The sequence below is a fragment of the Setaria italica genome, chromosome II (assembly GCF_000263155.2).
Source record: "Setaria italica strain Yugu1 chromosome II, Setaria_italica_v2.0, whole genome shotgun sequence".
Classification (NCBI taxonomy): domain Eukaryota; kingdom Viridiplantae; phylum Streptophyta; class Magnoliopsida; order Poales; family Poaceae; genus Setaria; species Setaria italica.
In genome coordinates, this window is record NC_028451.1 from 43115852 (window position 1) to 43143479 (window position 27628).

Below are 27628 nucleotides of genomic sequence, written 5' to 3' on the forward strand. Positions count from 1 at the left end.
GATAAAACTAAATCAATACATGGATGCACTTGAGAGCTTATTAGCTTGGTCCAAACAACTAATTTAGTTTTGAAATTAAGTACTACTTCATCTCAACACTTAATTACTAAAGGCTTATCTAACTTAACTTCTATTTTTAAGAAATTATAGCATCCTAACTAAGACTTAACAGAAATCATAGGGGGGCCATGGCCTTAACAGAAATCATAGGGGGGCCATGGCCCCTGCCAGTCCCCCTATGGTTTCGTCCCTGCAGCCTCGTCCTCCCGGAGCACACCATAGACACGCCGCGCCTCCTGCTCTTCTACCTCACCGCGACCCTATCCCTCAGTTGGAGCGTCGGCGCCGCCAGGGACCCCCTTGTGAGGATTTGCGGGAGAACTAGGTATTACACCTCCCAATAGCTCGTATCAGCACATGCTCCTACGTCTTGCAAGTGATCTTCCAAAGAGCACCGCGTCATCCTCAAATCTCTTCAGGACGGCGACGGTCGGAGCAGTCCCCAACGCTGCCATTGTTGTCACTCTCTGTCATCGCGATGCCGACACCTCGGCGTGCTAGGAGTGTGTCGTGACAGTGTTCCAAGATGCGATGCAAGTATGCCTTTATGATAAAGGTGCAATGATCTTCCATGACCTCTGTGTCTTGAGGTACTCCGACAAGAACATCGTTGACTCTGCCGATGGCTTTGGCGACTTCAACGCCTACACAAGCAACGACACCGTACCGACGCCCTCAGTGGAGTTCGACGTCAGCATTCAAATCCTTCTCAAAGCTGTGATGAATTATGTAGCGACGTCATCATCCAGATATGGCACCGGCGTTTAGTGGTTGAGCTAGAGACTCAAATTTTACCTTATTTATGAGGACCAATAGTATTAAAAAATTAAAATTTAATTTAATTTGAGTTTTAAATTTTTTTTTCCTTAGGGGGCCTCGCCCCCCTCCACCCGCGCGATGCCACTACCGGCATTCAAGTTATACTTGTGTTGGAGGATGCTGATCTCCTTCAAGGGAAAGCGAGACAGGAGGATGCGCCAGTGGCACTGCTTCCTTGATTTTAATTTAATTATTACTAGTTCTTTACGGGTGACCCATCATAGGCTCAGTTTGTTATATAAAATCTACAAGAATTTATGTGGTTCAGCTTGTTTGGAGGTCAATCCATTCCATGATCTTCAGGCAGGATGATCTTGTTTTGCTGCCACACACAACTCTTAATTGTCGAAAATTTAGCCTAGCTTGTTTCTTCTCTCTTTTTTTGGCTTGTTTTTCTTTTTTTCCTTTTTTTAGAAATACATCCAAAAGAGTACCTTATATCTAAAATTTATTAAGAAAACAATAGTCGGCAAAAGGGACAACTTGACATAAAACGGCCTTTACACCGAAAACTTTTTTATTATCTTCTTCCTTCGATTGTTTGCAGCCTACCGGAGGTTGAAAAATGTACTGAAAAAGCAATAACGAAAAGGAACAGCAGCAAATGCTCTCTTCTGACAAGACTTTGAAGACCACAATTACCACTCGTTGCTAGCAACGAGATCTTGTTTTCACTGAAACAGCATCAGCTGAGGGATCACCAAGCAATGCATGATTGCAATCTTTCATCACCAGAACAGAGGGTTGGAGAAACCGAATCTTATCAGAGAACAAATAAAAGAAGAGCTCGAAGTCGCCGCATCAAGAGATAACCATCTTGACACATCAAGTACCAAGATTTGAAGTAAACCTACGCAGAACAACCCTCACTAGCCCTGGTGCCGGATCGGACGTCGTCAAGAAAAATCTGGAAAGACCTTATTGCAATATGCCATCATCACCGTAACATTGCCAATGCCACTAGAAAATTACCAAATTCTAGAAGAAACTAGGTATACTAAAAACTAGGTTTATGAAGAGGATAGGTCCCTACTACTTTGGCTGTCGGTGAAACCGTCGGAAAAGAGAGGAGGTTATCGAGACGGCAGCAGCGTGGAGGGGACACGGCGGCAGCAACTCTATTTTTGGGGGTTTTGTGTAGCTTGTTTGTTTTTCTTTTTTCACCAGGCTAACACCCCTCCCCCCCTCGTGACGTGTTTTATGTATTTGATGAGCTCATATAAATTCCTTTCCATTTAACACGTAATTCCCGTTGTACCTAAAAAGGAAATAAATGTGTCTCCACCACGGAAATTCGTACCATCAGTTGGGTTTGTGTGATGGTGGAAATGATAAATTTACCGGCAGTTCCATAGTAACAAAGGTATTGTATACCATGTGAAATGAGATCATTCATATTGATTTGCCATGAGAAAATACACTTAATTTTCTGCAAACTACTAAAGCGAGATATCAGTTGCATGATCTGCTGGTTTGCATGGATACAGCTGGGTTAAAAAAAGTTTGCCTTCACCACCCTTTGCCTATGAGCCACAACCAATCAGAAACAGCGCCAACAAATATACCTGCCAAGAGGAAAAGCACCAGCAGGTTCCCTAAAGCATTTTGCTCTGGCCCCTGCAAAGCAAAAGCATGTACATACCTTCAGCAACATGCAGTTGAAAACATCCAAGGTGGCTCAAAATGTTCACACACCAACCTTGTAGCCTTTGGGAGCCTCAGTGAGGACGCAAACAGTGAGATGTCCATTGCTCAATCCAAGAAGCGACGTTAACATGATCATCCAGCCCTGATTACCGTACTTCGCAGTGAAGTAGAACGCGGGGATGAGCAGGAACCTTGAGATGACTGCGATCAGTAGCCCCTTCCTGGATGTCAGCTTGATTGGCTCAAGCAGAGGCAGGTATCTTCCGATTAGGTCGGACACATTAAAGCTTGCGATCAAGACAAGCACGTACCTGAATTTTGAATGAAAGTAATGATCGATTACCACTATCATATGCATGATTTTGCAATGACTAAGGAGGTGAACATAGTCAACTGAATAAATAAATTAAAGTAGGTTAATACCAAGAACCCAAGCTATGTGACCCAGTGTCTTCGGCCAAAAACCCTGGAAAAATCGACAGTGTCAGGATATAGATCAGGAAGATGTCCAGAGCATAGTCCATATTCTGGTGCAGCAACTGCTTGTTGCTTAATCGCTCAGCGTGAGCAGGAGCTTCTTCAGCCTGATCAATCCATAAAACAAGCAGCATTTTGAGATTTCTTTTTTCAACGGAAACAAGAGTTTCTGTCACTCAGGTGTATACCAGTGAATTTGGTTGACTTTTGATGCCTCCAGCAGCTAGGTCAGCAGTGACCGTCAGGGACCCCTCAGAGGCCGCTCTTGAACGGTAGAATTTCACAATTGGCAACTTTGGGAATACGAAAGCATAAAGTAGAACGCATAGCAGCTCAAAGAAGCATGAGATTGAGGAGAACAACACTGCCATCAAATATGAAGTTTACGCAGATGTATCAGTAGTTGTGGCTTTCATAAAACAGTAAATGCAACTCTAGTTGTTACAACATACTAGCTCCTTTGCGAAGACCATCTCTGGAATTCTCAAAAACTGCCTTTGTGAAGAACCTCAGTGCCGAGGTTATTGCACCTGATGCAGCTATGCCAGCAAAGAAGGACTGAAGATTGGATTCCAAATACCAAACAGTGCAGTAAGTTCATATTAAGCAAATTCCAACCAAATGATTATAGTGTTGGATGATTATATACAATGGTACCTGGACAAATTCTGGGCACATTAGGGAAAGATCACCAGTCATCCCACCTTGAACATGACCGTCTGCTACTCCCAAAGCAGCGGCAATAATGCATACACCAATGAATGGGGCAATTCCACCGCCTCCTGAAGATAAGACATCCAGCTACCGCAGACAAGAACAAGTGAAAGATTGGTATAAGGCGTCTGCAGTTCAGAACATGTATGTTCCAGTACGCAGTAATCATCATGACTTACAATAATCACTCCAAATGAACTCAAGAAGAATAGCACGTATCCTGCCAAGTTGCGCACCCTAGTGTTGACCTTTGCCTCATGATACGTGAATATGGCGGTTGTGGCGAGAACAAAGGGCTGATAGGTGAGAGTTATAATTCTTGTTGGATGGTACTTCTGCATTCAGAAGGCATAATTTGTTAAGGTACCTATTTTTGAACCAGTAAAAATTCATGTACATTTAGAAAAATCATGTACTAGGAAAACCTGATGGAAGTGACAGTCATGCAGATATTCATACCGGGAAGAGGTACGTATAGTAATCTTCAATTGTAAGCATCCCATTGAACCCAAATAAACATCCGTTTCCAAGAAGCCAACAGAAAAAAATGCCCCAAGACTTTCCCTGTTACCAACTTTCCAGTGATCCAGACACCAATATTCAGCATGTGAAAAATTACTTAAAACATCTCTTTAGCAAGAACAACTAGCACAAACCTGATTTTTAGCAGCTTCAGTGTCTTCGTCATCATACTCCATGCCTAATTCACTCTGATGGCCCTAGAGACCAATAAAACAAGCAGCAGGAAGAAAGGCAAGAGTCAAACTGGTAGTATAGAGCCGCATATGGAAATCCATTTCTATTAATTTACAGATTGAACCATATACTTTGGAAAAGTGAGGGCACTCACAGGGACTAGGCTGTAAGACGAAGAGCCGGCCATTGAGCACAAGGGGGAAGAAACGTCTATCGAAAAATGCCGAAAGGAAGCACCAATAGAACAAACGAAGGAGAGAGCAAAACTAGGAGGGGGAACAAAATTAAAGAAACAAAAGGTCACTCTCTCTGTGGAAGGTTAGGTGATCTTAGAAGTCGCTTACACGCCTAAGAGCACATGGAAATATTATATGTGTCCTGGGCTCACAGTCACATGAGCTAAGTCAGGAAAAGAAAATATCTTCCTCAACGAAAGCGAGTCCTTAGACTTCAGGGCCAAGAAAATTGGTTATAGACTGAGGAAATGGGAATAATCATGAAATGCACAATCAGTTGGGCCATCAAGTTGCCAATTCGGAAGCGTGCAAACGGTGTACCTGGCCTGTTGAACAAGAAGAGGTGCAAAACTGCATTTCTATCTGTTGTGGCTGCTCATCTCTGAACCCATTCTCATGCTTCCTAGTTGTAATGGTGCATTCCAATTGAGGAGCTTCCATGTGCATCCGTAATTAACATGTAACCGTGGCGTGATGAAAGCTCAATCTGGAACTGAAACCATAAGCGATTGAGCTTGTACTGTCAAGCATCGGACATGAGGCAAAACTTCATAGAGGGCGAGGGGAAAAGGAGAGTGGATTCTACCGGAACCAAGACCTGGAACTGGAAGGAAGCCCGGATCCGGAGACCCTGCAACTTCAGCCGCGCCGGCGGACCGGAGGGACCTGGGGACAGGGAAGGGAGAGAGAGGAGACCCCCATCGGTAGCATCCAGAAGGCGGTCCGTCCCCCCGGCCGGTGGCCGCACGGCTGGGTTGGGATGGGAGGCGAGCGGGAATGCGGGATGAGGGGGTCTGGTAATGGCGCTCCGGCAGGCCCTGCAGATGCTGCCATGGGAAGCTCTTTGCCCGCGCTGCAGCCTGCCGGTTAATCGCCGAGAGCACGGGAGAACGGGCTGCCCATCTGGAGGTGGAGGCTTATTTGCTAAAATTTCCAGGAATCCAGGGGTGTTCTCGAAAAATATTGGATCGCGATTATTAATCGCGATCCAAATTAGGGGGATTTATGTAAAAAATGGATCGCGATTCATGTAGTCGCGATCCGAATTAGCGGGGTCTCTGTAAAATGTCCAGGCCGGCGACTTGGATGCCGGCGGCCACCGCCGTTCCCAAATCCCAACCATCCAGCTGCGGCGCGAAGCCATCAATGTCGACCCCGCGAGAGCTGCTTCCTGCCGCAGCGTCCGTCTGGTTTGACCCACTGGATTTCAACTTGGGGCATTCTCGCATCGAAGTGCGCCGCCGCCGTCCGGACTGGGCCAAGGAGCCGCGCTCTCCGCGGTACGGGGCCGGACACGGGAAGAGGATGAAGACGTCCAGCAGGGCGCCGCCGGGCTTGGGGAAGATGGCGGACACCCACAAGGCCGACCATGGAGGCCGCGATGGCCGGTCGACAGCGTCGACGAGGTGATATCCGTCGATCTCCAACGGCGTCGAGGGCCCCAGCGTCACGGCGTCCACAGCAATGAACTTCACATACATACATCGACGGCGGATATCTGTGCACGCCGTTTTTCAGCGTCCATGGTTGACCACTTGACCGAGCACTTCATCCAGGAGCCCGACTCCGAGAAGCTGGGGATTCCGATACGGAGTAAGGAGATTCATGGCGGCGAGTCGGAGACCAAGGCATGCCCACGGGGTATAAAACAAGGAGTAACAGGCCGCACCAACCCACCACAGCAGCCAAGCGCAGCGCCTGCGCTTCTTCTCCGATCGATCTCCAACAACGCAGAGGCGCAGACCATCGCTCGATTCAGGCATAGGCATGGCTTCGCGGCGCTCGCTCCTCGCCACGGTTTGCCTGCTCCTCCTGCTGCTCCTAACGCTGCTTGGAGGCGCCCTCGTCGAAGCGCGTCCAGCGCCACGGTCGCCGCACCGGAACACACCAAGACGTCACCTCTGGACGACGGACGCGCCGGAGGGCAGTGCTGATGGCTACCCGAACACATGGTACGCGCACCGCAAACTCGGCTAGAAGAGCAAGCCCCCGAAGAACGCGACGGCAAAGGGCGTCCAGTTCGACGTCGGCAGCTTCGGAGCAGCCGGCGACGGGCAGACTGACGACACCGGCGCGTTCCAGAACGCAAGGTCCCAGGCCTGCTCCTCAGCACAACCCGCCGTCCTGCTCGTCCCCGCCGGAAAGAGCTACTTCGTCAAGGAGACCAGCCTGTCGGGGCCGTGCAAGTCCAAGGTCACGTTCAAGCTCGAGGGAACCCTGGTGGCTCCGGAGGACTAGTCGGGCTGGAGCAAGCAAGGCCACCCGCACAGGGTAAGCTTCAGCAACGTCGACAGCCTCACGGTGACCGGCAAGGGCAAGACGTCGTGGAAGAACTCGTGCCGCCGAAACCACAAGATGCCGTGCACCTTCGCGCCGGCGGCGCTCACCTTCTCATCGTGCAACCACCTCAAGGTGGAAAACATCAAGCTGCTCAACGCCCCGCAGATCCACCTCTGGGTGGAGTCCTGTAGCGACGTGATGCTGTCCCGCCTGACCATCGCGTCGCCCGGGAACAGCCCCGAGAACGACGGCATCCACGTGGCGCACAGCGACGGCGTCCGCATCCTGGGTGCCAAGATCAAGGCCGGCGACGACTGCATCTCGATCGCCATGGGCACGACGAACCTGTACGCTACCAAGATCGAGTGCGGGCCGGGGCACGGGATCAGCGTCGGGAGCCTCGGCAAAGGGAGCACCAGGGCCGAGGTGTCCAACGTCACCATCGACGGCGCGCAAGTGTCGGGCACGCTGTTCGGGGCCAGGATCAAGACGTGGCAGGGGGGCACGGGTACGCCAGGAACATCAAGTTCCTCAACATGGTGATGAACAAGGTGAAGAACCCCATCGTCATCGACCAGGACTACTGCACGACGTCGGACCCGTCCAAGCCCAAGGCGTGCAGCCAGAAGGATTCCGCGGCGGTGGAGATCAGCAATGTGGAGTTCAGCAACATCAGGGGCACCAGCGTCGCCAGGGACGCCAGCAGGCTGCACTGCAGCGAGGCCTTCCCGTGCCGCGGCGTCGTGCTGCGTGACATCGACCTCAAGACGAGGAGAGGGGGCGAGAAAAACGCCACCACGAGCACCTGCGAGAACGCCGTGCTGGGCGAGACGAGCAACGTTTCGCCGGCGCCGTGCTCGTCCGCTGCGACCAAAGACGATTTGGTCCCGCTAGGATCTGAAGATGTCTGAAACTGAACAGACGAGATTTTGTACTGTTCTTCCTATTGTTGTTGTTATGTACAAATCACATGTACTATTTTTGTAACAGACCATTATAAAATACATACTCACTCTAGTCTTGATTACTCTCCAGTAATAAGAAATAAACAATACCTAGTTGTTTGGGAGCAGTCAATTTGAGACCATAAACCAATGTCATTTCTATACGATCCCGACGAGGTCACAACGATCTGAAACTGACATGCTTACACTAAGATCAGAACGAATCGTACTCAGTCACAGATTACACATAACAGCTCCAGGTCAAGCAGATATATATATCTTTCAGGCCTTTCCGACGACATTTGTCAATTTTCAAAATGTTTGCTAATGCTTCAATTTTCAAAAAGTCCAGGCGCCCGTGATTGAACAAGTACAGTACTGGGGGAATCTGAAAACATTACAGGAGGGAATCTGAAAACATTACAGGAGACATATAAGACAATGCAATGAAGATAACAGTTGATCAATAACTGCCTGAAAAATGTTCAGTTGCTGTGGTACCCAGCCAGTTCCAACTTCCAAGGCTTCGAACGGATGAGCAAATAAAATGGCAATTCTAATCGACCATTAGCATTACAACATTATCTGCTGATTTTGCGACGTCACACTATACTTAATCTATGTATGCACATAATTTTGAAAAGTAGATTTGGTGGCGATACACAGAAACGTCGATAAATGGTCGCCAGGGATGTCACCACCCTTTGCCAATGAGCCAGAGCCAATAAAGAACATCTCCAAATGTTAAGCCCACCAAGAGGGATAGCACGAGCAAGTTCCCCCCAAAGCATTCTGCTCGGCTACCTAACCATCACTCTAATTGAGATATGTGTCGGGTGCGCAGAATCTTGTATTACCAAGAACCCAAGTTGTGTGATCCAGTGTCTTCGCTAGAAACCCTGGGAAAATTGAGAGTGACAGGGTGTAGATCAGGAACATGTCCATTGAGTAGTCCAGGTTTTGCAGTAAGAACTGCTTGCTGCTTAAACATTCAGGAAAAGAAGGGCCTTCTTCATCCTGAAACATCCATGTAAATGTTACAATAGCAGATATTTTTACAGATACATTAATAAAGTAACCTCTTCAGATAAGTAGATACCAATGGATTTGAACTTCCCTCGATGCCACCAGCAGCAAGGTCTGCATTGACCATCATAGACCCCTCAGAAGCAGTTTTGTAATGGTAGAACTTCACAATTGGTAACTTAGGGAAGACAAAGTGTATATCACAATGCCTAGGAGCTCAAAGAAACACGATATTGAAGCAAGCAGCACTACACAAATTAGATAGGCATAGTGCTTCATGATGAGAAACAATCTTGTAATTGTTGGCAAAAAGATGGAACCTGAATGAACTCCGGACACATCAAGGACAGATCCCTGGCCATTGCCCCTTCAGCATGACCTTCTGCGATGCAAAATACTGCAGCAACGGTACACACACCAGCAAAGGTTGCAGCACCACCTCTTCCTGAAGTTGAGTTACATAACAAGCAGGAGATATATGTACATCAGTGCTCTCGGATTATTGATCCACGGCCATAAGTAAAGAATCACAGAAAACAACCAAGAAACATGTCATGCTTACTGTTATCAGTCCAAGCGAGCGCAACAAGAACAGTGAGTACCCCACTAAGGTGCGAGCCCTGGTGTTTATCTTTGCATCGTGGTATGTGAATACCACAGTTGTGCATAGGACAAATGGTAGATAAGCAAGAGTTAGAACTCTCGTTGGATGGTAATCCTGCACTTGGACAGCACCAAAGTAGAAGACATACAGCATTTCTCTATCTTCAGCACTCCTTTTTAAAACTTTTAATGAATGTAGTTTTCAGAGTGCACGAATCAATAGAGGAGAACTGCATACTTACAAGGAAGATGTAAACAAAGTAATCGTCCATAGTGTGTTGAATCCAAAGAGGCACCCATTTCCAAGAAGGCAGCAGATAAATATTGCCCAGATGCTTGCCCTGTAATTTCATGTTTGCGGAACTGATGCTTAGCAAGAGTCGTTCAAAAACAGTTTAGTGACTGAACAAACTATCCGTTTTCAGATTCAGAGTGGAAACCACAAACCTTAGTTGAACCCGGGATTTTCTTTCTTGTAAGGCATGCTCGGTTCAACTTGATGGCCCTATGGATCAAGCAACAAGTACTACCGTACCAGTCTCATGGCAAGAGGAATGAGAAATGAAGGTGACATAGAACTGAGTTCTCTAGGAAAACAAGGGATCACTTACCTTGAGTAACATGTAAGATGACGAAGAATCCATTGGGCATATAAAAAGGAGTAGAAACGAGCACTGACAAAACAGAAAGCCAATGAGGAAAGAACAGCAAAAAGAATAAAAAACATACAGAAAGGATGGGGGAAGAGAGCAAAGGAAGAGACATCTAGAAGGAACAGAGCAAAAAAAGGGTGGGAATGAATAGAAAATAATGGGGAAATTTTCCTTGGGACTCCTATTAGTTCTGTAACTTTAGAAGCCTAGTGTATGCATTATTAAAAGCTTGTTTTTTTAGGTAGTTGTATATTTATGGCAAAATTTGTAATGGTTGCAAACATAGAAGAAATGGTCCTTGTACTAGTCTCATTAGTTGAAAGGAACAGGCACAAGCCCTGTCCCAATCCAAGAGCATAATCCCAATATCTGTAAGGTAAAAACTTCCAGACTCCAGATCCCACCCAGAAAGAGGAACTCGGAACAAAAGGCCCAAACCAAAACCCCAAAAGAAACATATTAACCACCGTATAAGTTGATGGGCCCATTAGAAGTTTGGAACAAGTAACGAAAGTCAAGAGAAGTGTCTTCCTTCCACATTCATAGCATTAAATTAGCAAAAAAAAAATAGCAATGGAATAGCACTAAGGGTTTCACTTAACCTGGATTAAGGGCAATTGACAATATATCTGAGCATCTACTTACAAAACCATTGTCATACAGAGGGACGGCTAGAAGTAATGTCTCAGTTTGGTATACGCTACGGGAAAAAAAACATGCATTCGAGATAGTAAGCTTATGAAATTTGGTGAGCAAGATCAAAATTACACTGGCAAGGAGATTTCGTTTAGATTAAGACTCTAAAACAATCTATGAATCACAATCGAACATATGAATAATGCAGTCACGAAAGCAATGGTACCTATGACGTCTGTAAGAGCAACGTGCCATTCCAGATGACGACAATGCCATAGTCCCATATACAGGAGCAAATCTGTAAGAGCAATGCGTTGTGGTTATCATTCCTGGGTGATGGCAACTGAACTACTAAATTCCTCACACCACACTCACGCTACATGGCAACCTGGAGGAGCTACTAAATTACTTACAACATACCTAGCAACTCGCCTCGCCCAGCCGTGCCTCCAAGAATGAAACACTGAAAATTGAGAGAGACTCTGGTCAAATTTTGGGCATTGAGCCTTGCAAATACAAATGCTAGTCCAGAGAAACCTGCACCATTGCCGCCCGTCGCCGCCGGCACGGAGCAACCGGAGGCCCCATTCATCCCGCCTCGGATGACCTCATTGACCACATGAGGGCGGCGGATCGGATCCGCGACGCCGCGCGCATCGAAGCCGGCAAATCGCGCGCTCCTGATTCTTTCTTTGAGCAGTAGCCGGAGGATCTCCTTCGGGCCAGAAGGGGAGGAAGTGGGGATGGGTCAGGCCTTGCGCTATCACTGGAGGGAAGGTGTGGCAGCCGTCGGCGCCGGTTAATCGCCGAGAGCACGGGAGAATGAGCAGCCCATCTGAAGGTGGAGGGCTTACTTGTTAAAATTTCCAGGAACCCAGGGGTGTTTTAGAAAATATTGGATCGCGACTAAAAACTGCGATCCAAATTAGTAGGGCTGGATATTTTTTTCCCGAAAACTGATCACCGAACCGAACCGAATCCAAATGTCAGTTTTTCTATTTTTCGGTTCGGTATCGATTTTGATTTTTTGTCAGATCGGTGCTCGGCGTCGGCTTCGGTTTCAGCTCCCCGCGGAACCGAAGCATCGAACGTAGCAGCTTCCCGATCCAACAAATTCTCCTTCTTTGGCAGCCAATAGGGACTTCGGCCCATCTCCAACCAAGCCCAAGGCTACACCACCCCCGTCGAGTGCTACTGACCCACCATCGATCCTTTCCCCATCCCTCCGTCTCTCCTTTCCCACCCTGCTCCTGCATCAACGTTGCCCCATCCACTTTCCTGTGAAATTTGATCCCGTCCTTGAGGTGCGCAAGGCACTGGCAGTAGCGTGGCGCACAGCAACGACGAGGCGCATGGCTGTTGCGGCGAAGGCGAGCGGTTATCGGCCAAGTGCGTGGCGGTGTTAGCACGGATGAGCGCCCGCTGGGGCGTCGGGCACGCATAGAGCAACGGCGGTGGAGGCAAGTAGCTACTGGCCAGGGTGCACGCCCGTGACAGCGAGAGCGAGGCCCTCGACCAGTCACGGGTAACGATGGCATGACGCAGTTCCGGGCAGGCACTTGCAGCGGTGGCATGGGGCAGTTTTGGATAGGCGTGGACAACAATGTCTGACGAGGTAGGGACTTCGGTTTGAGTTCGATGAAAACCAACGTAGCATCGAAAATACGAACACTGAATTCGTCGGTTTTTCGTTTTAATTTGCACCGATCGATTTCTATTTCTTACCAACCGAATTTTACTAGCACCTAATAAAACCGAACTGAATTATCAGTTTAAACCGAATGCCCACCTGGAAGTTTTATGTAAAATTGATCGCGATTAATAGTCACGATCCAAAGTAGGGGGATTTTTGTAAAATATCGTATCGCGATCCAAACGAGGGTGTTTTCTGTAAAATTTCCAGGCCGGCGACTTGGATGCCGGCCGCCGCCCGCCGCCGTTCCCAAATCCCAACCGTCCAGCTGCAGAGCGGAGCATCAATGTCGATCCCACGCGTGGTAACCTGCCGCAACGGCCGTCCGACCCACTGGATTTCAACCTGGGGCATTATCGCCTCGAATTGCGCCGCCGCCGTTCCGGACTGGAGCAAGGAGCCGCGCTCTCCGCGCGACGGGGCCTGACACGGGAAGAGGATGGAGACGTCCTGCAGGGCGCCGCCGGGCTGGGAGAGGATGGCGGGCATCCACAAGACCGGCCATGGTGCTGGCCGGTCCACGGCGTCGACGAGGCGATCTCCGCCGTAGAGGGTCCCAATCCCAGCGCCATGGCGCCCACAGCAATGAACTTCCGCGTCCATGGTTGATTGAAAATTTCATCCAGGAAAAAGCAGTGCATGAGGCTAGACTGATGCAACCTTCATCTGACCCCTGTGATAGTCTTGCTGGGAGTCAATCGAATAGAGGGTGAAATCGTCATGCCAGCCACAGATTGGAGAACAAAATTGCATTCCTAGAGATGAACACATTTATAGTCAAGCGACGATGAAAGATCTAAACACGGCTGCCATTTGCCATTCGCACTGAGCCACTGAAATTACCGGTAGGCCGGTCTGCCGGCAAGAAGCAGCATCACATGCCGAATATGTGCTGGCGCAACCCAGGAGCCGCATGGATCGCCGAGGCTCGTCAAGCAGAGCCGGAACACGGGAACATGCGTGGCCTGCGCGATCCGCCGGCCACGGCCGATCACCATCCTCTGCCGACGAGCCAGAGCCAGTCAAGAACAGCCCCGGCAAAGATGCCCGCCAAGAGGCAGAACACGAGCAAGTTGCACAGCCTTCTGCTCCGGCCCCTGCACAGCCACGCGGGCACGCATCAGAATTCAATGCCAGCGTCCGACAGGACATGCGATGTGCACCGGAAGTCTCTGCTCTGCCAATCACGACACTAACCTTGTACCCTCTGGGAGCTTCCGTGAGGACGCAGAGGGTAAGGTACCCGTTGCTCAGCCCAAGCGCCGACGCCAGCGCGACCATCCAGCCCTCTCCACCGCGCTTGCCGGCGTAGTAGAACGCGGGGCCAGCGCGAACCGGGCGAGGACCGCGACCCAGATGCCCTTCCGAGACGTCAGTTTGATGCGTCCGACCAGCGGCAGGCACTGCCCGATCAGGTCCTAGGCATTATAGCTCGCGATGAGGACGAGCGAGTACCTGCATCATTTTGGTCTCAGGAATCAGGATGTTTGAGCAGACCTACCGAGAAGCGATGTGCCGGTGCGGCGGTGCCCGGCTGGAATCAGGTGGAGATCGATTGAGAGGTTGAGATGGTCAGTAACCTACAGGAACCCAAGCTGTGCGATCCGACATCTTCAGCGAGGAACCCGGGAAGATCGACAGCATCAGCAAGTAGATCAGGAACACGTGCAGTGCGTAGTCCACGTTTTGCGCCAGGAGCTGCTTGTTGCTCAGGCGTTCAGGGGGAGCAGGGCCTTCTTCAACCTGGGGGCATCGGTCCATTCGAAATGAATTGCCGTAAGGCAAATGTTTTCAGTCACTGAAGACAACACTGCCAGTCAAGTGGATATGGTACCAATGGCGATGAATTTGGGTGCCTTCCAATGCCACTGGCGGCAAGGTCTGCCATGACGGTCAGTGATCCCTCTGAAGCGGCTTTCGAGCGGTAGAACTTCACTATCGGTAGCTATGGGAAGGCGTAGGCGTACAGGAGGAAGCATAGCAGCGCAAAGAAGCATGAAATCGAGACGAAGAGAACTGCAAAGGTGAGTAGATAAGTGCATACATCACGCTCAAAACTGTTTTTTATTTTTTTGGTGCATAAGTTCAGAGCTGAAGGTTTTGCAAATGGTAAAGGGTAGTACATGCTAGCTCCTTTGCGAAGGCCGTCTCTTGAGTTCTCAACTTTTGTGACGAGCCTCAGTGCAGACGTTATCGCACCTGATGCAGCCATGCCGGCAGAAAAAGACTAGATGCGAAGAATTCAGATAGTTTAGTCCATTGTCTCAGAGAAAAGGGAAATCCTTTAAGATTATGGGCAGAATAAAAAGACACCTGGATGAACTCCGGGCACATCGAGGATAGGTCTCCTATCATTGCGCCTTCCACATGCCCTTCAGCGATGCCAAACACCGCTAAAATTGCGCACACACCGATGAAGGCTGCAATTCCACCTCTTCCTGAAGCTGCAAGATCAAGCTACTACATAGAGGACTGGTAAAAGTTTGGATGGGATTTGTGATCCTCAACAATGAGCGTATAACTGAATTTTATCTTACAATGACCAGCGCAAAGGGAGCTCAAGAAGAACATCGTGTACCCAACCAAGTTGCGCAGCCTAGTGTTAACTTTTGCCTCATGGTACGTGAAAACCGCAGCAGATATGGTGAGGACAAACGGCTGATAGGTGAGAGTAAGAACCCTTGTTGGATGATATTTCTGAATTTACAAGGAGTCAGGATCAATCAAAGAAAATCCGTTTTCTATCAGAAAAAAAGGAGAACAAATAGTAGTAAAGCTTGTATACAGGGAACAGGTAAATGAAGTAATCTTCGATTTGTGAGGATGCTGTTGAACCCGAAGAGGCTTCCGTTTCCTAGAAGCCAGCAGATGAAAATGCCCAAATATTTTCCCTGGCCGGTAACATGGTTGGAGAAACAGATGTTCTGTGATTGATGGTTAAACGATTAAGTAGCTTCCGAGAGGAGTTTTGAGGAGAGAGGAACCGATGTAAACCTGAACTGCCGGCACGTAGTGATCCTCTTCACCATTTGCCATGCTTAGTTCACCTTTGTTGCCCTATAGAACAAGAAACAAGTTCTAATCAGAGGGCCAAAAAGCAGAGGCGGTAATAAGGACATCGGAAGTGGCAGAAATGAGCAGTGACGTAAAAAAATGCATAAAGAAAGCTTAACAACAGAGTTTGTTAGTAAAGAACAATTAAAAAGAAAGTGCAACGACCAGCAGCAGATCATCAACCAAAAAAATTACTAGAATATTCACTTAGGATAATCAGAACTCACAAGGAGCAACAGGAAGAAAAAAAAAGCTGAAATCCGAATACGCTGAATCGCCAAGCTGGGACAACGCCGGGGCATGCACTTTGCACTCCAGTCACTTCCCAAGGAACAGAAACATTTCCCATCTGTCAAGTTATAGAATTCTGCTCCGCGTTGTAGAATGCATCGACATCGCCAAATCGAAGTACAAGAATTCTGCTGCTGCTCGTACTTTTCACTCTTTTCAGTCTCAGCGTGGGCTCTGCTCGTTCTCAGCCTTTGGTTTTCCAGCGAATTGTAACGTAGCGCGTTGTTGCTTGCTGTTGCTGGAATGATCTCTGTCCTCCTCCGCGGCTGCAGCTTCTGTGACCGTGTCGCGCTGCGTCCAACCTCCATCCAGTTTCCCGTACTCATCCTGTTACCATTACCACCGCGTGGCGCGTGCGGTGAGCATTATTCACCAGGCGCCACCACCCACCAGCGGCCGGGCGTCCGCGCCCACTCCCCTGCGGTGGTGCAAGGTGATGCCTCGCGTCGTGTGTGTGCAGCAGCACGGCATGCAACAGCGGCCGTCCGGTGCGCGGGTGCATCACGCCTCACCGTGAGGCCCTCACGCCGCCGGCCGCCCAGGACGCAACGGGCGCCCGCTGTCCGGCACCGCTTGGCTCGCGAGCAGAGTCCGACGCAGTTGTAGTGGTCGGTAAGTGGAAGTTCGGAGACTTTTTCGTTTCAGCTTATTCAACCAGCTTATCAGCCACCAAACAATATTTTTTTCTCAAAACAAATCAGTCATTTTAAACTTTTCAACCGGTTTAGAAGCTGTAGCGAACAGGTCTGAAACAACGGCCACCCCATCCCCATCCGCGAGCGCGCGTGGATGGAGAGGAAACGAGAGCATGATGACGGATGGTCTGGGGCTTTGGGTTTTCAGCAAGGCCTCAATTCAGTGGGCTCTTCCGTTTTGAATGGTATGGGCTTTCCATCCCTCCCTCCCTCTAAATGATGACGATGGATGATGGTCGGGTGCCACAAAATCACGGCCCATACAGGAAGACAAGGTGGATTCGAATCAGGAAACTGTTTACTCTCCGTACCACCGTTTGATCCAGCTTTAACACGGTCCAGATCACGCCTGGCTCGCCCATAAATGAATTCCTCAAACAAGAAAAAGAAATTCACCGTCCCATAAATGATTCCTCAACGAAAAACAAAAAGATCTCCCATCAATGCACATCGTACAATCTCAGCCACCCGATCTCAAATCCACGGGCCGAGCCGCTCCCCCGCGCAGCCCACCACGGCCTTGAATAACTTCCTCCTGCTTTCGAATCGGCCAGTAACCGCCCCGTTAAAGCTTTCGCATCCGACGATATCCCTCTGACGCTGTCAGGGAGCGGGACCCACCTCCCCGCACACCCTCTTAACCCCACCCGCACCCCGCGCCTCTGTCCCTCTCCCCGAGCCAGCCAGCCAGTACACGCGCACCACTCCCCCCCACTCCGATCTGCAATCCCGACCCCGCCGACTCGCCGGAACCCTAGCCCGCCGCCGCCGCCGCCGCCGCAGCTGCCATGCCGCCGCGCCGCGGTAGGGGGAAGGGGAAGGGGAGGGGCATGCCGAGGGCGAAGGCCGCCGAGCCCGAGCCGGAGCCCGTAGAGGAAGCCGTCGAGTCCGAGGTCGAGGCGGGGGACGCGAAGATGGAGGAGGAGGGGGCCGACGCCGAGAGCGAGGACTCCAAGGAGGAAGAGTCTGGGAGCGACGCGGAGTCCATGGATGCGGAGGGCAAGGAGGAAGCCGGGGAGAACGGAGCGAAGGGGATGGACACCGAACCGGAAGCGAAAGCCGGCGAGGCCAAGGCTGAAGCGCCAGCCGCCGAGGCGGAGGTGAAAGCTGACGCCTCGGATGCCTCGGATGACGAAGGCGACGAGACTGGCTCCGAGCGCGAAGCAGATGCCAAGGTTCCTGATCCGAAGGCGAAAGCGGAGGAGTCTGACGGCGGGGATGAAGCGGAAGCCGCCGAGACCGACGGCGAGAGTGAAGAGGAAGCCGCTGAGGCCGGCGTCGAGAATGAAGACGCGGCGGAGGACTCCGACACCGAAGGTGATGCTGCGGAGGAGTCCCCTCCTCCATCCCCTCCGTCACGCGGTCGCCGCCGTAAGCGAGCGGCCACTCCGGACCCGACTCCGGAGGATGATGAAGCGGAGGAGGAGACCCCCACGCCTTCGCGCCGCCGACGTCGGCGGAAGTCGGGGGAGCGTGGCGACTCTCCACCGCCTCCACCAGACCACCTCCGGTGCCGCCGGAGCGATGGGAAGAAGTGGCGCTGCTCAGGCCGAGCTCTGCCAACTGTCAGCTTCTGTGAGTACCACTACGCGAAGGCCAACAAGAGCAAGAAGCTGCCAGCGGATGGGGAGGTCCTTGCTGTTGCTCTCCAGAGGCAGAAGAACAAGAGGAAGGGCAGGAAGAGCATTAATACACCGGCGTCGCCTCAGGCAACTACAAGTGACCGTCAGACCAGGGATCTCCCAAATGGATTGATGACGATCTCTCCAGGTAGCAGTGGACCTGCAGCACTATCGTCGCCTGTGACAACGAAGGTTGGTGTAGAAATTCCTGCACCGATTCGCCGGTGCTATCGTTCCAAGAATGCTGAGCCATTGCCTGTTGGTCCTGTGAAGGTCAATGAGCTAATCTTTGATTGTTCACAGTTGGTAGTTTGATATGTGTTGTTTAGTTCTGTGTTGAGCCTTTGCTTATTACTGACGATTGTGTGGCATTAGGTTGTTCCTCGTGCGATGAGTATGACAAAGCCAATACCAAGAACATGTCACCGCTGCGGGTTGACGAAGGCAGCACGCGTTGCCAACTGCAAGAATTGTGAGAAGAACTTCTGCAACAGCTGCATTAATAAATGGTTAGTCGTTGACTCGTTGCTGCTGCGTTATTAGCATGCATACTCTTCTTGCATATTGCTGCATCAGTGATTCAGGAAGTTACGATTAAGTTATGCTTAGCAACTTTTCAACTATCAGGCGATGAGAACTTGGTTGATTGCAATTTAATAAATAGGAGATTGTTTTTAGTTTCACGTTCCATGCTATTTAGCTTGTAGTGATTGAAGAGGTGTACCTGAATGAGGGATAGGCATTTCATTGACATGTGGATCATTGGTTTTAGGTCTGTGTGCTTTTACATCTTGTTAGTGATTACAGAGGAGGAAGTGGATACTGGAGATAAATAGTTGCTTAGTCATGAGCTGTGCCCTGTGCTCATTTCTCTCTAGGTATTCATGCTATTCCGTGCTTTATTTTGCATATAATTGGGAATTGTGATAACCTGAACTAGACTGCCAGCACTATATGATATTGTTCTTTGTTTAGTCTGGATTTAGTGATTATGATCTTAGCTTAAGATAGGGAATAATCATATTTCATTTTGCTCTGAGATTGTTTCAAACAGTGACATTGTTTGTGTGCAGTTGATTAATTTGTATATTGGCTAATCAGTATCTGATTTAAGGACCCTCACTGTGCCTCATTTTCCCCCAATTACTTTGGAGGTTTTTTATGCTTAAATATCTCTTTCATATTTGGGGATACAACCTGTGATATTTAACTTAGATTTATCCTTGAAAACTTAAGTGAAATCATTTCCTTGTATTATTGTGAATGAGGCAAAGATGTTGCCATGTGAACATAGAGGTAATGTTCCAGTGGTTCTTTCGCTGTTCTATAATATATAATAACCGTTGTTTGATAGATAATCAGAGATAGGAAAAGGGTAGGATTATATAAATTTTAGATGTACTCAATTTGATTCCCCTAACCAATTGCCAACAATTCAACTTCCTTAAAAAAATGAACCTGAGTTCTGCAGGCCACTGAAGTGGCAAATGTGCCTATACTAAAGCAGTATGGTCTCTGTGCATATTAATGTTTCGACCTACTTATTTACCTTCTGTTATAGCTACTCATCTGTATAAACATTGAGTGGGCCATGGGTGTTGTCCTCTTACTTATCACTAAGCACCTTTTTTGTGATATCACTTTGTTTTCTTGCTTGTTTGCATTTTTATATTCAGAAATTTAGACCTATGGGTTCTGACCTTTCTATGCTTACTTTCCCCTCAAGTGGTGTCTTATGTTAAGTACATTGAGGAATGGTATATTTCATGGGGATTTAAGCTTTCCTATGAACATCCATAACTTAAGGGTTAACCTACTTGGTCTTCTTTAGGCTACAAATGGCTGTTTGATCATTAGAGTGCTAGTTTCTAACACTAACTTCACAATATTTTGTATTGCTTAAGCTCTGGATTTGAAGTACTCCTAAGTGTATTTAATGATCCCCACTGCCTCGGGAATGTTAAAATTAACTGGTGAACATCTTATTGTGACTTACCATACTCAGCACATGTTTGGAGGGAGAACTGCTCTTGGAACTTTGTAGGAATTGTTTCGAAGTCAAACTAAATCACTAAATCATACAGATTAGAATCATAATCTCTCCTCTCCCCATAGAGAGCTCAGTGTTAGAAAATATTAGTAAAATTATTGAAATGTCAACTTCATCTTTTTTTTGAGACCAGGCTCGACCCCATTTCTATTCATCTTCTTTATGTCAACATTTGTATCAAGAGATTTATCATCTTTGATTTTGACTCTTCGTACATGAATGCATTTGTACCATTTTATGTATTTGTTCTGTAATGCCTACAATTACTTACCTGCAGTAACTTAGTTAATGGTGGTGCATGCTTGGGAGTTAAAAGTGTACAGTAAAGATAGTTCCTCTAATACAAGGATATAGAATTAATCACTCTCAATAAAGTTACTTGATTGCTGAAGGTTATTGGTGGAGAATTGCAAGCTGATAAATAATTGCTCAACTTAGATTTGAGATAACTTGTGGAAATTACTTCTTCAGTAGGTCATGTTGAGTTTGCATGCATCATCGGATTTCATATCAAGTGATGGTTAATTAGATCTCAGATCCTTGATACACCCATTTTTTGTAGTTGTAAATTCTGGTCTAATAAATTTTGGCCCTTACTGTTTGTACACTATAGGTATTCTGGGATCACTAGGAAGGATATAAAGACCCGCTGTCCAGTTTGCCGTGGTCTCTGCGACTGTAAAAAATGTGCCCTTGGTCAAACCAAGGGTGCTATGCGTAAGGTGGTCTTTCTTTTCAATTTCACCATAGTGTGAGCAATTTGACAATGCCATTTTCTTGTTTTATATTTATTTTTTGGTGTTTATATCTTGGATCTCCAGGAATCACCAAGTGGTGAGGGGAAGATACTCAGCATAAAAATTTCCAACCATCAATTTTACAAGCTTTTACCTGTAAAACTTGACCAGGAACAGCTTGATGAATTGGAATTAGAAGCTAAAATACAAGGTTTGTTTGTGCTATTCTTTTTTTCAAACCAGACCTCTGTGGTTCTATTATGACCTAATTGTCTGCTCTTATTTAGGAACAAAGATATCTGATGTTCGAGTCCAGGTTGCTGAAAATGGCCAGAGCGAGTCACTGTACTGGTAAGCTCTAATCTCTTATGTTGCTATCAGTTACATGCAAGCTAGTAACATGTATCTCAATTTAATCAGTTTTCTCCCTTCACTTTGTGTTATGTTGAGGATGACACGTATCAATCTTGCATATTATATGAATGGTTAAATATTTCTTTGGTCATGCAAATGTTAATCTGCGTGCGGTTATCACTAGCTAAGTACCATTACTGTTCTAGTTGTGTCAGTTCTGTTTCACCTGTTCATGTCGTAAAACAAGGCAACTCTATTACCTTCGCCTGTTAATCTAACATTAGATGTGCTGAAAGAGTTATTGTACCCTCATGGTGCTTTTGCATTGAAGCATCTATATTGAGTCATCCTAGGGAGAGCTCAGTTTTTTTTTTAAAAAAAAGTTTACATCATGGTTTACGCATTTCTTTTGTTTATATATGCCTCTTGTTGTGTTTATGCTGCCTTTTCGTGTATTTGTTTATTGCAGCTGCCATCTTGTTTCAATTTCAAATTTATTAACCAGAGATCTTATTGAATGTTTATTTTGAAAGCAGCAATAACTGTAAGCTCTCAGCGAGCCAGTTCCTGAGATGCTGCCCGGCATGCCCATTTAAGCTGTGCCTAAGTTGCTGTCACAAGATACGTGAAGGAAACATGTCAGACAGCACCCCTGAAGATAAATTCAAGAACAGGTTGCTTCAGCAAGAGTCTGTCCATGAGGATGGCAGCATTACTTGCCCTTCAATTGAGCTTGGTGGCTGCGGTGATGCGCCGCTGAACTTGATATACGCATCCCCTTCTGGACAGTCTGAAGAGCTCAGTTCAGATGATGAACTACATGCTCCAGGCAATCATTCTGGAGTGAAGGATGCTCAGGTTCATAGCTCACCTGCACCAGAGAGTAATGGAAGATTATCTGCTGCCCAGACGGAAACCGTCTCCACATAATCACCTAAGATGTAGCTCCAGTTGCAGGTATGCATTCATCTTTCAGGTTGGAGCTCAAGTTGACATTCATTCTGTAGCCTGAAGAGGTGTATGATATGGTCAGAATTTGGTAGAGGGTAGGTTGCCTGATTTAGCGAGATTATCGGCCTGTAAGGCCATTGATTTTAGCTCTGTGACATGGGGATTCTTATTTCATGTGTTGTTCATGTTCATCTTTGATCCGGAAGTCATTATGTTAAACATCGTTGTACATATGGTTATGACTTTATTGTCATTGCCGAGAGATGATGGAAATCATGGAATGGTTGTACTGCCGTTAATTAAGGGGAGATTACTTTTTGCTGGCTATTTTTAGATGTGGTTTCAGTGTTCACTCTTCAGTTGAGCTTGAATGTTACTGTTGACATGTGAGGGTGGTTTCATGTTTGTTCTGTCATGCGACTCGAGCGAGTTGGGGCGGCGGCGATGCTACTGGTCATGGGTGGCAAGAGTTGGGGCGGGGTGATGGCAACATGGTTACATCATACATGGAGGACACCGCTGTTGATGGAGGTGGTCAGGCGACACTGGGAAGCGGGGACAGGCGTGTGGCACAGAGAAGAATCGCTGAAAGAACGCAGACAGCGGTGTGCTGATTTGGTAGAGGAGGAAGATGATGTGTAGACTGTTGGATCATCTTCATCCAACGAGACACCATTGTTGACTCAGGCGACTGGCTGTTATTATCATTCACAGTTTTAACATGCAATACTGCATTCAGTTACATTTAAAAAAAATCATTAACATTCCATACATTTCAAAAATAAAAAATTCAGTAATATTCCGTAGATGCTAACAAGGTACCACAGAGTTCTTTTTATTAAAAAAAAAGGTTACCGCAGCATAAAATAAAAGCAGTTTCCCATTGCGGTCATTAACATTGCAATACTGCATTCAGTAATATTCCCAGTTTCCCATTGCGGTCATTACCGACCTTATTCACGTCTCACGTGTCACGTCCAAGGTTGTTCACGACCGACAAGAACTGGGCGAACGCCGCACGCGATGATCCGCCATCCTTCCAGGCCATTGCCGCGGCATCCTTGAGCGCCGCCACTCGCGATCTGAGCCGCTCCCCTTCCTCGGACTCCATCACCAGCCTAACCTTGGCCTCCACCTCCCCGGCCTCGACCAGCCCCTGTTGGCACCAAACAACTTCCAAGCCGATCCCTGCTTCCTCCACCATGAACACCTTGTTCATCTTCTGCTCGGAGTACAACGGCCAGCAAAGCATCGGCACGCCCGCCTTGACCCCCTCGAGCACCGAGTTCCATCCGCAGTGCGTCACGAAGGCGCCCGTGGCGTTGTGGTGGAGCACCTCCACCTGCGGCGCCCAGTGCTTGACGACGAGCCCACGACCTTTGGTCCTCTCCGAGAACCCGTCCGGCAGAAGCGCGTCGACGTCCGGCTCGGACGGCCTCCCCGGACCGGCGCGGAGAGGGGCTCGCACCACCCACAGGAACCGGTGGCCGGATCTCTCCAGGCCGGCGGCGATCTCCCTGAGCTGCTCCTCCGAGTGGGTGGCAGCGCCTATGCTCCCAAAGCAGAGGAACACGACGCTGCGCTCTGGCTGCGTGTCCAGCCACGCGAGGCACTCGTGCTTGCCTTCTGCCTCGGCGCCGGCACCCGAGGCGACCAATGGCCCGACGCAGTACACCGGGGGCATCCTGCGCTCGCTGCCGCCGGGAAGAAGAATCTGCAGATCCCTGAGAGCTCCCACCGCCCGTTCCTCCAGCGAAGCGAACGTGTTCACCAAGATGCCGTCGGCCTCCGTGTTCCTGCACATGAAGTTCATCATCACCTTGTAGATCTCACTCTCCGGGTCCTCGAGCAGTTCAGCGCAGAGGTGGGAAGCCGGTAAGGGCACCACGCCGTGGATGTCGAGAGGGGTGTCTCCTAGCTCCCTGAAGCTTGGCTGGCCTTCCTCGCGCATGGACGGAAGCTGGACGAACACCGCGAGCGCGGAGGCGTTCATGGCGTAGAAGGTGTAGCCCGGGACCCCGAGCTCCTTCGTGACGTCTAACGCTTCCATGGACACCGCGTCCACAATCACCGCGCGGACGCTCCGGGGAGGCATGGATGAGAGGAACTCACGGAGGTGCTCGTTGTAGCGCCTGACCATCTCCAAGTACCCGAGGAGAAACTCCACGCCCCTCTTGAGGGTGGGAGGGTTTTTGATCCGAGGGAGCGTGTGGAAGGTGACCGACGGCTTGGCGGAGGCGACGCCGCGGACGGTGGCGGCGAGGGCGACATCTTGGTCGAGGGTGAGGTCGATTAGCGCGACGGCGACGGCGTAGCCGTCCGCCAGGAGGACGTCGGCGAGCTGCATCATGGGGACGAAGTGGCTGACGGCGAGGCCGGGGTACAGGACGATGGTCTTCTCCATGGCCTGTTTTACTTTCTGGGCGTGGCTCTCGGTGCCGGCAGTCGGCACTAGGTTTCGCCTTCCCGTCTTCCCGGGGAAGGAGATGTTGTGGACTGTTAGACAAGAAAAGGCAAAAATCTATATGATTGAGGATAGGACGAGCCGCGACAGGTCCGCGCGACCCCCTTTTGTCCTGCCATCGTGCTGGAGTGTTGGGCCTTGTTTAGTTGGCTAAATTGGGAGGTGTCAAATTAGTGTGCTGGCACTGTAGCACACTGTAGCGTTTCGTTTATTTGTGAATTATTGTTCAAACATTGACTAATTAGGCTCAAAAGATTCGTCTCGCAAAGTACAACAAAACTGTGCAATTAGTTTTTAATTTCATCTATATTTACTACTCTATGCATGTACCGCAAGTTTGATGTGATGGGAATCTTCTTTTTGCATAGTGCCAAAGTTGGGAGTTAGGGATGAAATAAACAAGGGCTTGGTTTGGTTTAATGTCCCTGTTTCACGTGATATCAATAATGACATCAACTAGATGAAATCATTGTATTTTCTTTAAACGAGCATAAACACGCGACCCCCTTTTGTCCTGCCATCGTGCTGGAGTCTTGGTTTGGTTTAATGTCCCTGTTTCACGTGACATCATCGATGGTTTGGTTTAATGTCCCTGTACATATGAATTATTCCTACGTTTGTCCATGTATCCGAGTCCTTGATCTATGGTTCTCTTGGTCGAGGGTTGTGCCTTGCAAGGTCAAGTCATAATTGGGACGACGGCAATGTCCATGGCGCACGCTTTGCCGCTTGAATTAACTCTTTCTTGTTAGGCACGTATGTAATACTGATGGTCTGATGCCACATCAGACTATAGCTCACTAATTAACCATCTGCTGTAAAACTATCCTGAACACTAGCCTCTCGGTAAATAAACACAATTCTATGCATTATTTCTTTTATACTAATAAATTCTAGGACTGTTGATCCCTACATGTAGACAATATGCTCGAAATACATATAAAATAACAATTAACAGAGTATATGTCAGGACCCCAGGTATGAAATACTCAAGTTCCTGTTGTGCTTACTGTACTTGTCCCATGATCAGTTCACAAGTACGCACAATAGCACTGGTATCACAATTGCACACAAAAATTTGTTAGTAAAATTAAAATTTAATCAGAGCTAAAATATAATCTACAACCAAAGTAAATAGAAATACAGGACTTCCATCCTACAGTAGTGTGCCTCACCATCCCACAACTGACTGGGAGTTAGTCCTAGAAAGAACCAACGTTGCAAAACCCACATCCTTCGGCACGGAACTGAACAGAGACGATTCTCCTTCAAACTCTGGATTTTTAATTTAAGCAATAAGGGTGAGTTCAATTTTGTACTCACAAGACTTAGAGTGTATAGAAAAATCCTATCATAAGGTAAACAAGGAAGGCTGACAGGTTCATGCTGCATTTTATTTAAATTCATCATTTTACGTATATTTAATAAATTAGTTTAGTATATTTAAAATAGAATGGCATTACCAATCATGACTCACCATTTCCCATACCGCATTAGGTCCTCTGACCAGCTATATCGGTCCGAAACATTTGAATCGGTGCATGTGATATCATATAACCCTTATCCAGGTTTTCAAAACCAAAACTCTATAACCGGCGGCTAGTCCAAGTTGCTCATGACTGTGAGCACGGCTATTCGAATAGTCTTTAACGCTCTGCAGAGTTTGTACACTTTACCCACACGACATGCTCCACTTTGATGCCATCGCAAATTGACACATTTCCGAGATGTGCCGGCAAGTGAGCATGACAGAGTTGTTACATCAGTCGGACCCGTCATAATGCTACACAACAGACTATAGAAGCACCTCCATACATTTGCCCGGGTTAGCTACCCCGACACCGTTGAGCATCTCGTGCACTCGGGCGGTAACATCACCTCGGAGCCAACTGACTTAGTAAGCTAAGGCCGTACCCATTAAGCACATGTGGTTGTACTATAACACTTCGACTAGAAGATGCCAATTTCCGGTCCTTAATTTGACACGGGTGAGAATCCCTAAAATGCGCCGAAAACGCATATAGGACCAAGTCATATCCACCATTCATTTTATCATCCATCTTTCTTTATCCTCATATCATCATGACCTCTAGACCATATTATCACCCGCATCTACCATAGAGTTTTTATTTTTTCAAATATAAACCATATTTATCTTTCAAATCATCCCTCCCAAGTGATGCTATTTAAGTGACCGCGTATTAGCTCTAAGCAAACTAAGCATATGACACCGAACTGAACGAATAACCCATAGCCTTACGGCGACAAGGTATAAAAGGTTTAAAATAACAAGGCAGGTATATGTATTAAAGTAGCGTGTCTACCCGATACAAAATGACATTTGGACTCATAAAATCATCGTCGCATGCATGTAAATCACAGGCTTAGGCATTTAAATAGGAGCAAAGATGATCAAGGGGGTGCTTGCCTTGTTGCTGATCATTCATGTTCTCGAGTATCAGGTCAGAGCCTCGCTAGGCATCCGGCACAGCTATGAACGTCTCGTCGTCTGCTCGAATCGGACGAATGCAAGGTACATGCAAAACAACCAAATAAACAGCAATGAAGAACCGAATAAACACCATCAGATGATAGAGCATGATTTTAGAACATCTTAGCAGAAAGAATCGAGTTATTTGGAGTTCATATGAGTGAGATATACAAGTTTGAAGTTTCGATATGAGATTAAAAAAACAGAACTGTTCGGATTAACTTCGATTTTTCCATCATTTTCGTCATTTATTTTTGCACCGTAAACTCACATGAATAGGTTCTATTTCATTGGCATGACATGCATTCTTCATGTATTTCTCTTTTTATTTTCCAACAGGAAAATGGGTCAGGTGACGTCATGCTTAAGTCAGCATGATGTCACTGCCCTTTAAACTGAGCAGAGCACCGCGAGTGCGCGGGGCAGCTTGGGCTG

The 27628-nt window shown here is 48.0% G+C and overlaps 4 protein-coding genes and 2 pseudogenes across 11 annotated transcripts; 2 read left to right on the forward strand and 4 right to left on the reverse strand.

The window, feature by feature from the left end:
• Positions 1-2226: 2226 nt before the first annotated feature.
• On the reverse strand, positions 2227-5570 carry LOC101777789 (equilibrative nucleotide transporter 3). Of its 2 annotated transcripts, none has more exons than XM_012843416.2 (11): positions 5236-5570; positions 4568-5142; positions 4374-4436; positions 4177-4281; positions 3897-4052; positions 3661-3804; positions 3456-3561; positions 3192-3367; positions 2950-3110; positions 2579-2837; positions 2227-2496 (listed from the first exon to the last, which is right to left on the reverse strand). In XM_012843416.2, the coding sequence occupies exons 2-11, from the start codon at positions 4598-4600 to the stop codon at positions 2389-2391; spliced, it is 1311 nt and encodes a 436-aa protein (XP_012698870.1). In that variant the 5' UTR covers positions 4601-5142; positions 5236-5570; the 3' UTR covers positions 2227-2388. The 2 variants fall into 2 exon arrangements, with proteins under 2 accessions (XP_012698870.1, XP_012698871.1); XM_012843417.2 differs by having other exon boundaries at positions 4177-4291.
• Positions 5571-6172: 602 nt separating this feature from the next.
• Positions 6173-7840, forward strand: LOC105913816 (annotated as a pseudogene).
• A 475-nt stretch (positions 7841-8315) lies between these two features.
• Positions 8316-11658, reverse strand: LOC101779277. Of its 6 annotated transcripts, none has more exons than XM_012843470.3 (10): positions 11335-11658; positions 11212-11254; positions 11018-11089; positions 10114-10176; positions 9950-10028; positions 9745-9843; positions 9462-9617; positions 9220-9344; positions 8973-9013; positions 8316-8890 (listed from the first exon to the last, which is right to left on the reverse strand). In XM_012843470.3, the coding sequence occupies exons 1-8, from the start codon at positions 11381-11383 to the stop codon at positions 9240-9242; spliced, it is 666 nt and encodes a 221-aa protein (XP_012698924.1). In that variant the 5' UTR covers positions 11384-11658; the 3' UTR covers positions 8316-8890; positions 8973-9013; positions 9220-9239. The 6 variants fall into 6 exon arrangements, 5 of the variants coding, with proteins under 5 accessions (XP_012698924.1, XP_012698925.1, XP_012698926.1 ...); XM_012843471.2 differs by having other exon boundaries at positions 9950-10007; positions 11329-11658; XM_012843472.3 differs by having other exon boundaries at positions 9462-9530; positions 11329-11658.
• Positions 11659-13310: 1652 nt separating this feature from the next.
• On the reverse strand, positions 13311-16331 carry LOC101779562 (annotated as a pseudogene).
• An 867-nt stretch (positions 16332-17198) lies between these two features.
• On the forward strand, positions 17199-22571 carry LOC101779942 (serine/arginine repetitive matrix protein 1). Of its 2 annotated transcripts, none has more exons than XM_004957947.4 (6): positions 17199-18419; positions 18522-18655; positions 20810-20918; positions 21018-21144; positions 21221-21284; positions 21824-22571. In XM_004957947.4, exons 1-6 carry the CDS (start codon positions 17313-17315, stop codon positions 22215-22217), a joined length of 1935 nt encoding a protein of 644 aa, XP_004958004.1. In that variant the 5' UTR covers positions 17199-17312; the 3' UTR covers positions 22218-22571. The 2 variants fall into 2 exon arrangements, with proteins under 2 accessions (XP_004958004.1, XP_004958005.1); XM_004957948.4 differs by having other exon boundaries at positions 17199-18338.
• A 471-nt stretch (positions 22572-23042) lies between these two features.
• On the reverse strand, positions 23043-24786 carry LOC101780615 (UDP-glycosyltransferase 88B1). Its single transcript, XM_004957949.2, has one exon. It carries the CDS (start codon positions 24640-24642, stop codon positions 23203-23205), a length of 1440 nt encoding a protein of 479 aa, XP_004958006.1. The 5' UTR covers positions 24643-24786; the 3' UTR covers positions 23043-23202.
• Positions 24787-27628: the final 2842 nt, after the last annotated feature.

What these genes read in the sequence shown, in the direction of transcription:
- LOC101779277 (XM_012843469.3), bottom strand. Translation starts at nt 11,383, where the DNA reads ATGAATGGGGCCTCCGGTTGCTCCGTGCCGGCGGCGACGGGCGGCAAT. An exon ending in GACGGGCGGCAATGGTGCAG is followed by an intron (nt 11,255 to 11,328) that starts GTTTCTCTGGAC and finishes CTCAATTTTCAG; the next exon opens with TGTTTCATTCTTGGAGGCAC. An exon ending in GCTCGCTTGGACTGATAACA is followed by an intron (nt 9,345 to 9,461) that starts GTAAGCATGACA and finishes ACTCAACTTCAG; the next exon opens with GAAGAGGTGGTGCTGCAACC.
- LOC101779942 (XM_004957947.4), top strand. Translation starts at nt 17,313, where the DNA reads ATGCCGCCGCGCCGCGGTAGGGGGAAGGGGAAGGGGAGGGGCATGCCG. An exon ending in AACAGCTGCATTAATAAATG is followed by an intron (nt 18,656 to 20,809) that starts GTTAGTCGTTGA and finishes TGTACACTATAG; the next exon opens with GTATTCTGGGATCACTAGGA. An exon ending in CCAAGGGTGCTATGCGTAAG is followed by an intron (nt 20,919 to 21,017) that starts GTGGTCTTTCTT and finishes TTGGATCTCCAG; the next exon opens with GAATCACCAAGTGGTGAGGG.
- LOC101777789 (XM_012843416.2), bottom strand. Translation starts at nt 4,600, where the DNA reads ATGGCCGGCTCTTCGTCTTACAGCCTAGTCCCT. An exon ending in ACTATACGTACCTCTTCCCG is followed by an intron (nt 4,053 to 4,176) that starts GTATGAATATCT and finishes TTCTGAATGCAG; the next exon opens with AAGTACCATCCAACAAGAAT. An exon ending in TCACATAGCTTGGGTTCTTG is followed by an intron (nt 2,838 to 2,949) that starts GTATTAACCTAC and finishes TTCAAAATTCAG; the next exon opens with GTACGTGCTTGTCTTGATCG.
- LOC101780615 (XM_004957949.2), bottom strand. Translation starts at nt 24,642, where the DNA reads ATGGAGAAGACCATCGTCCTGTACCCCGGCCTCGCCGTCAGCCACTTC.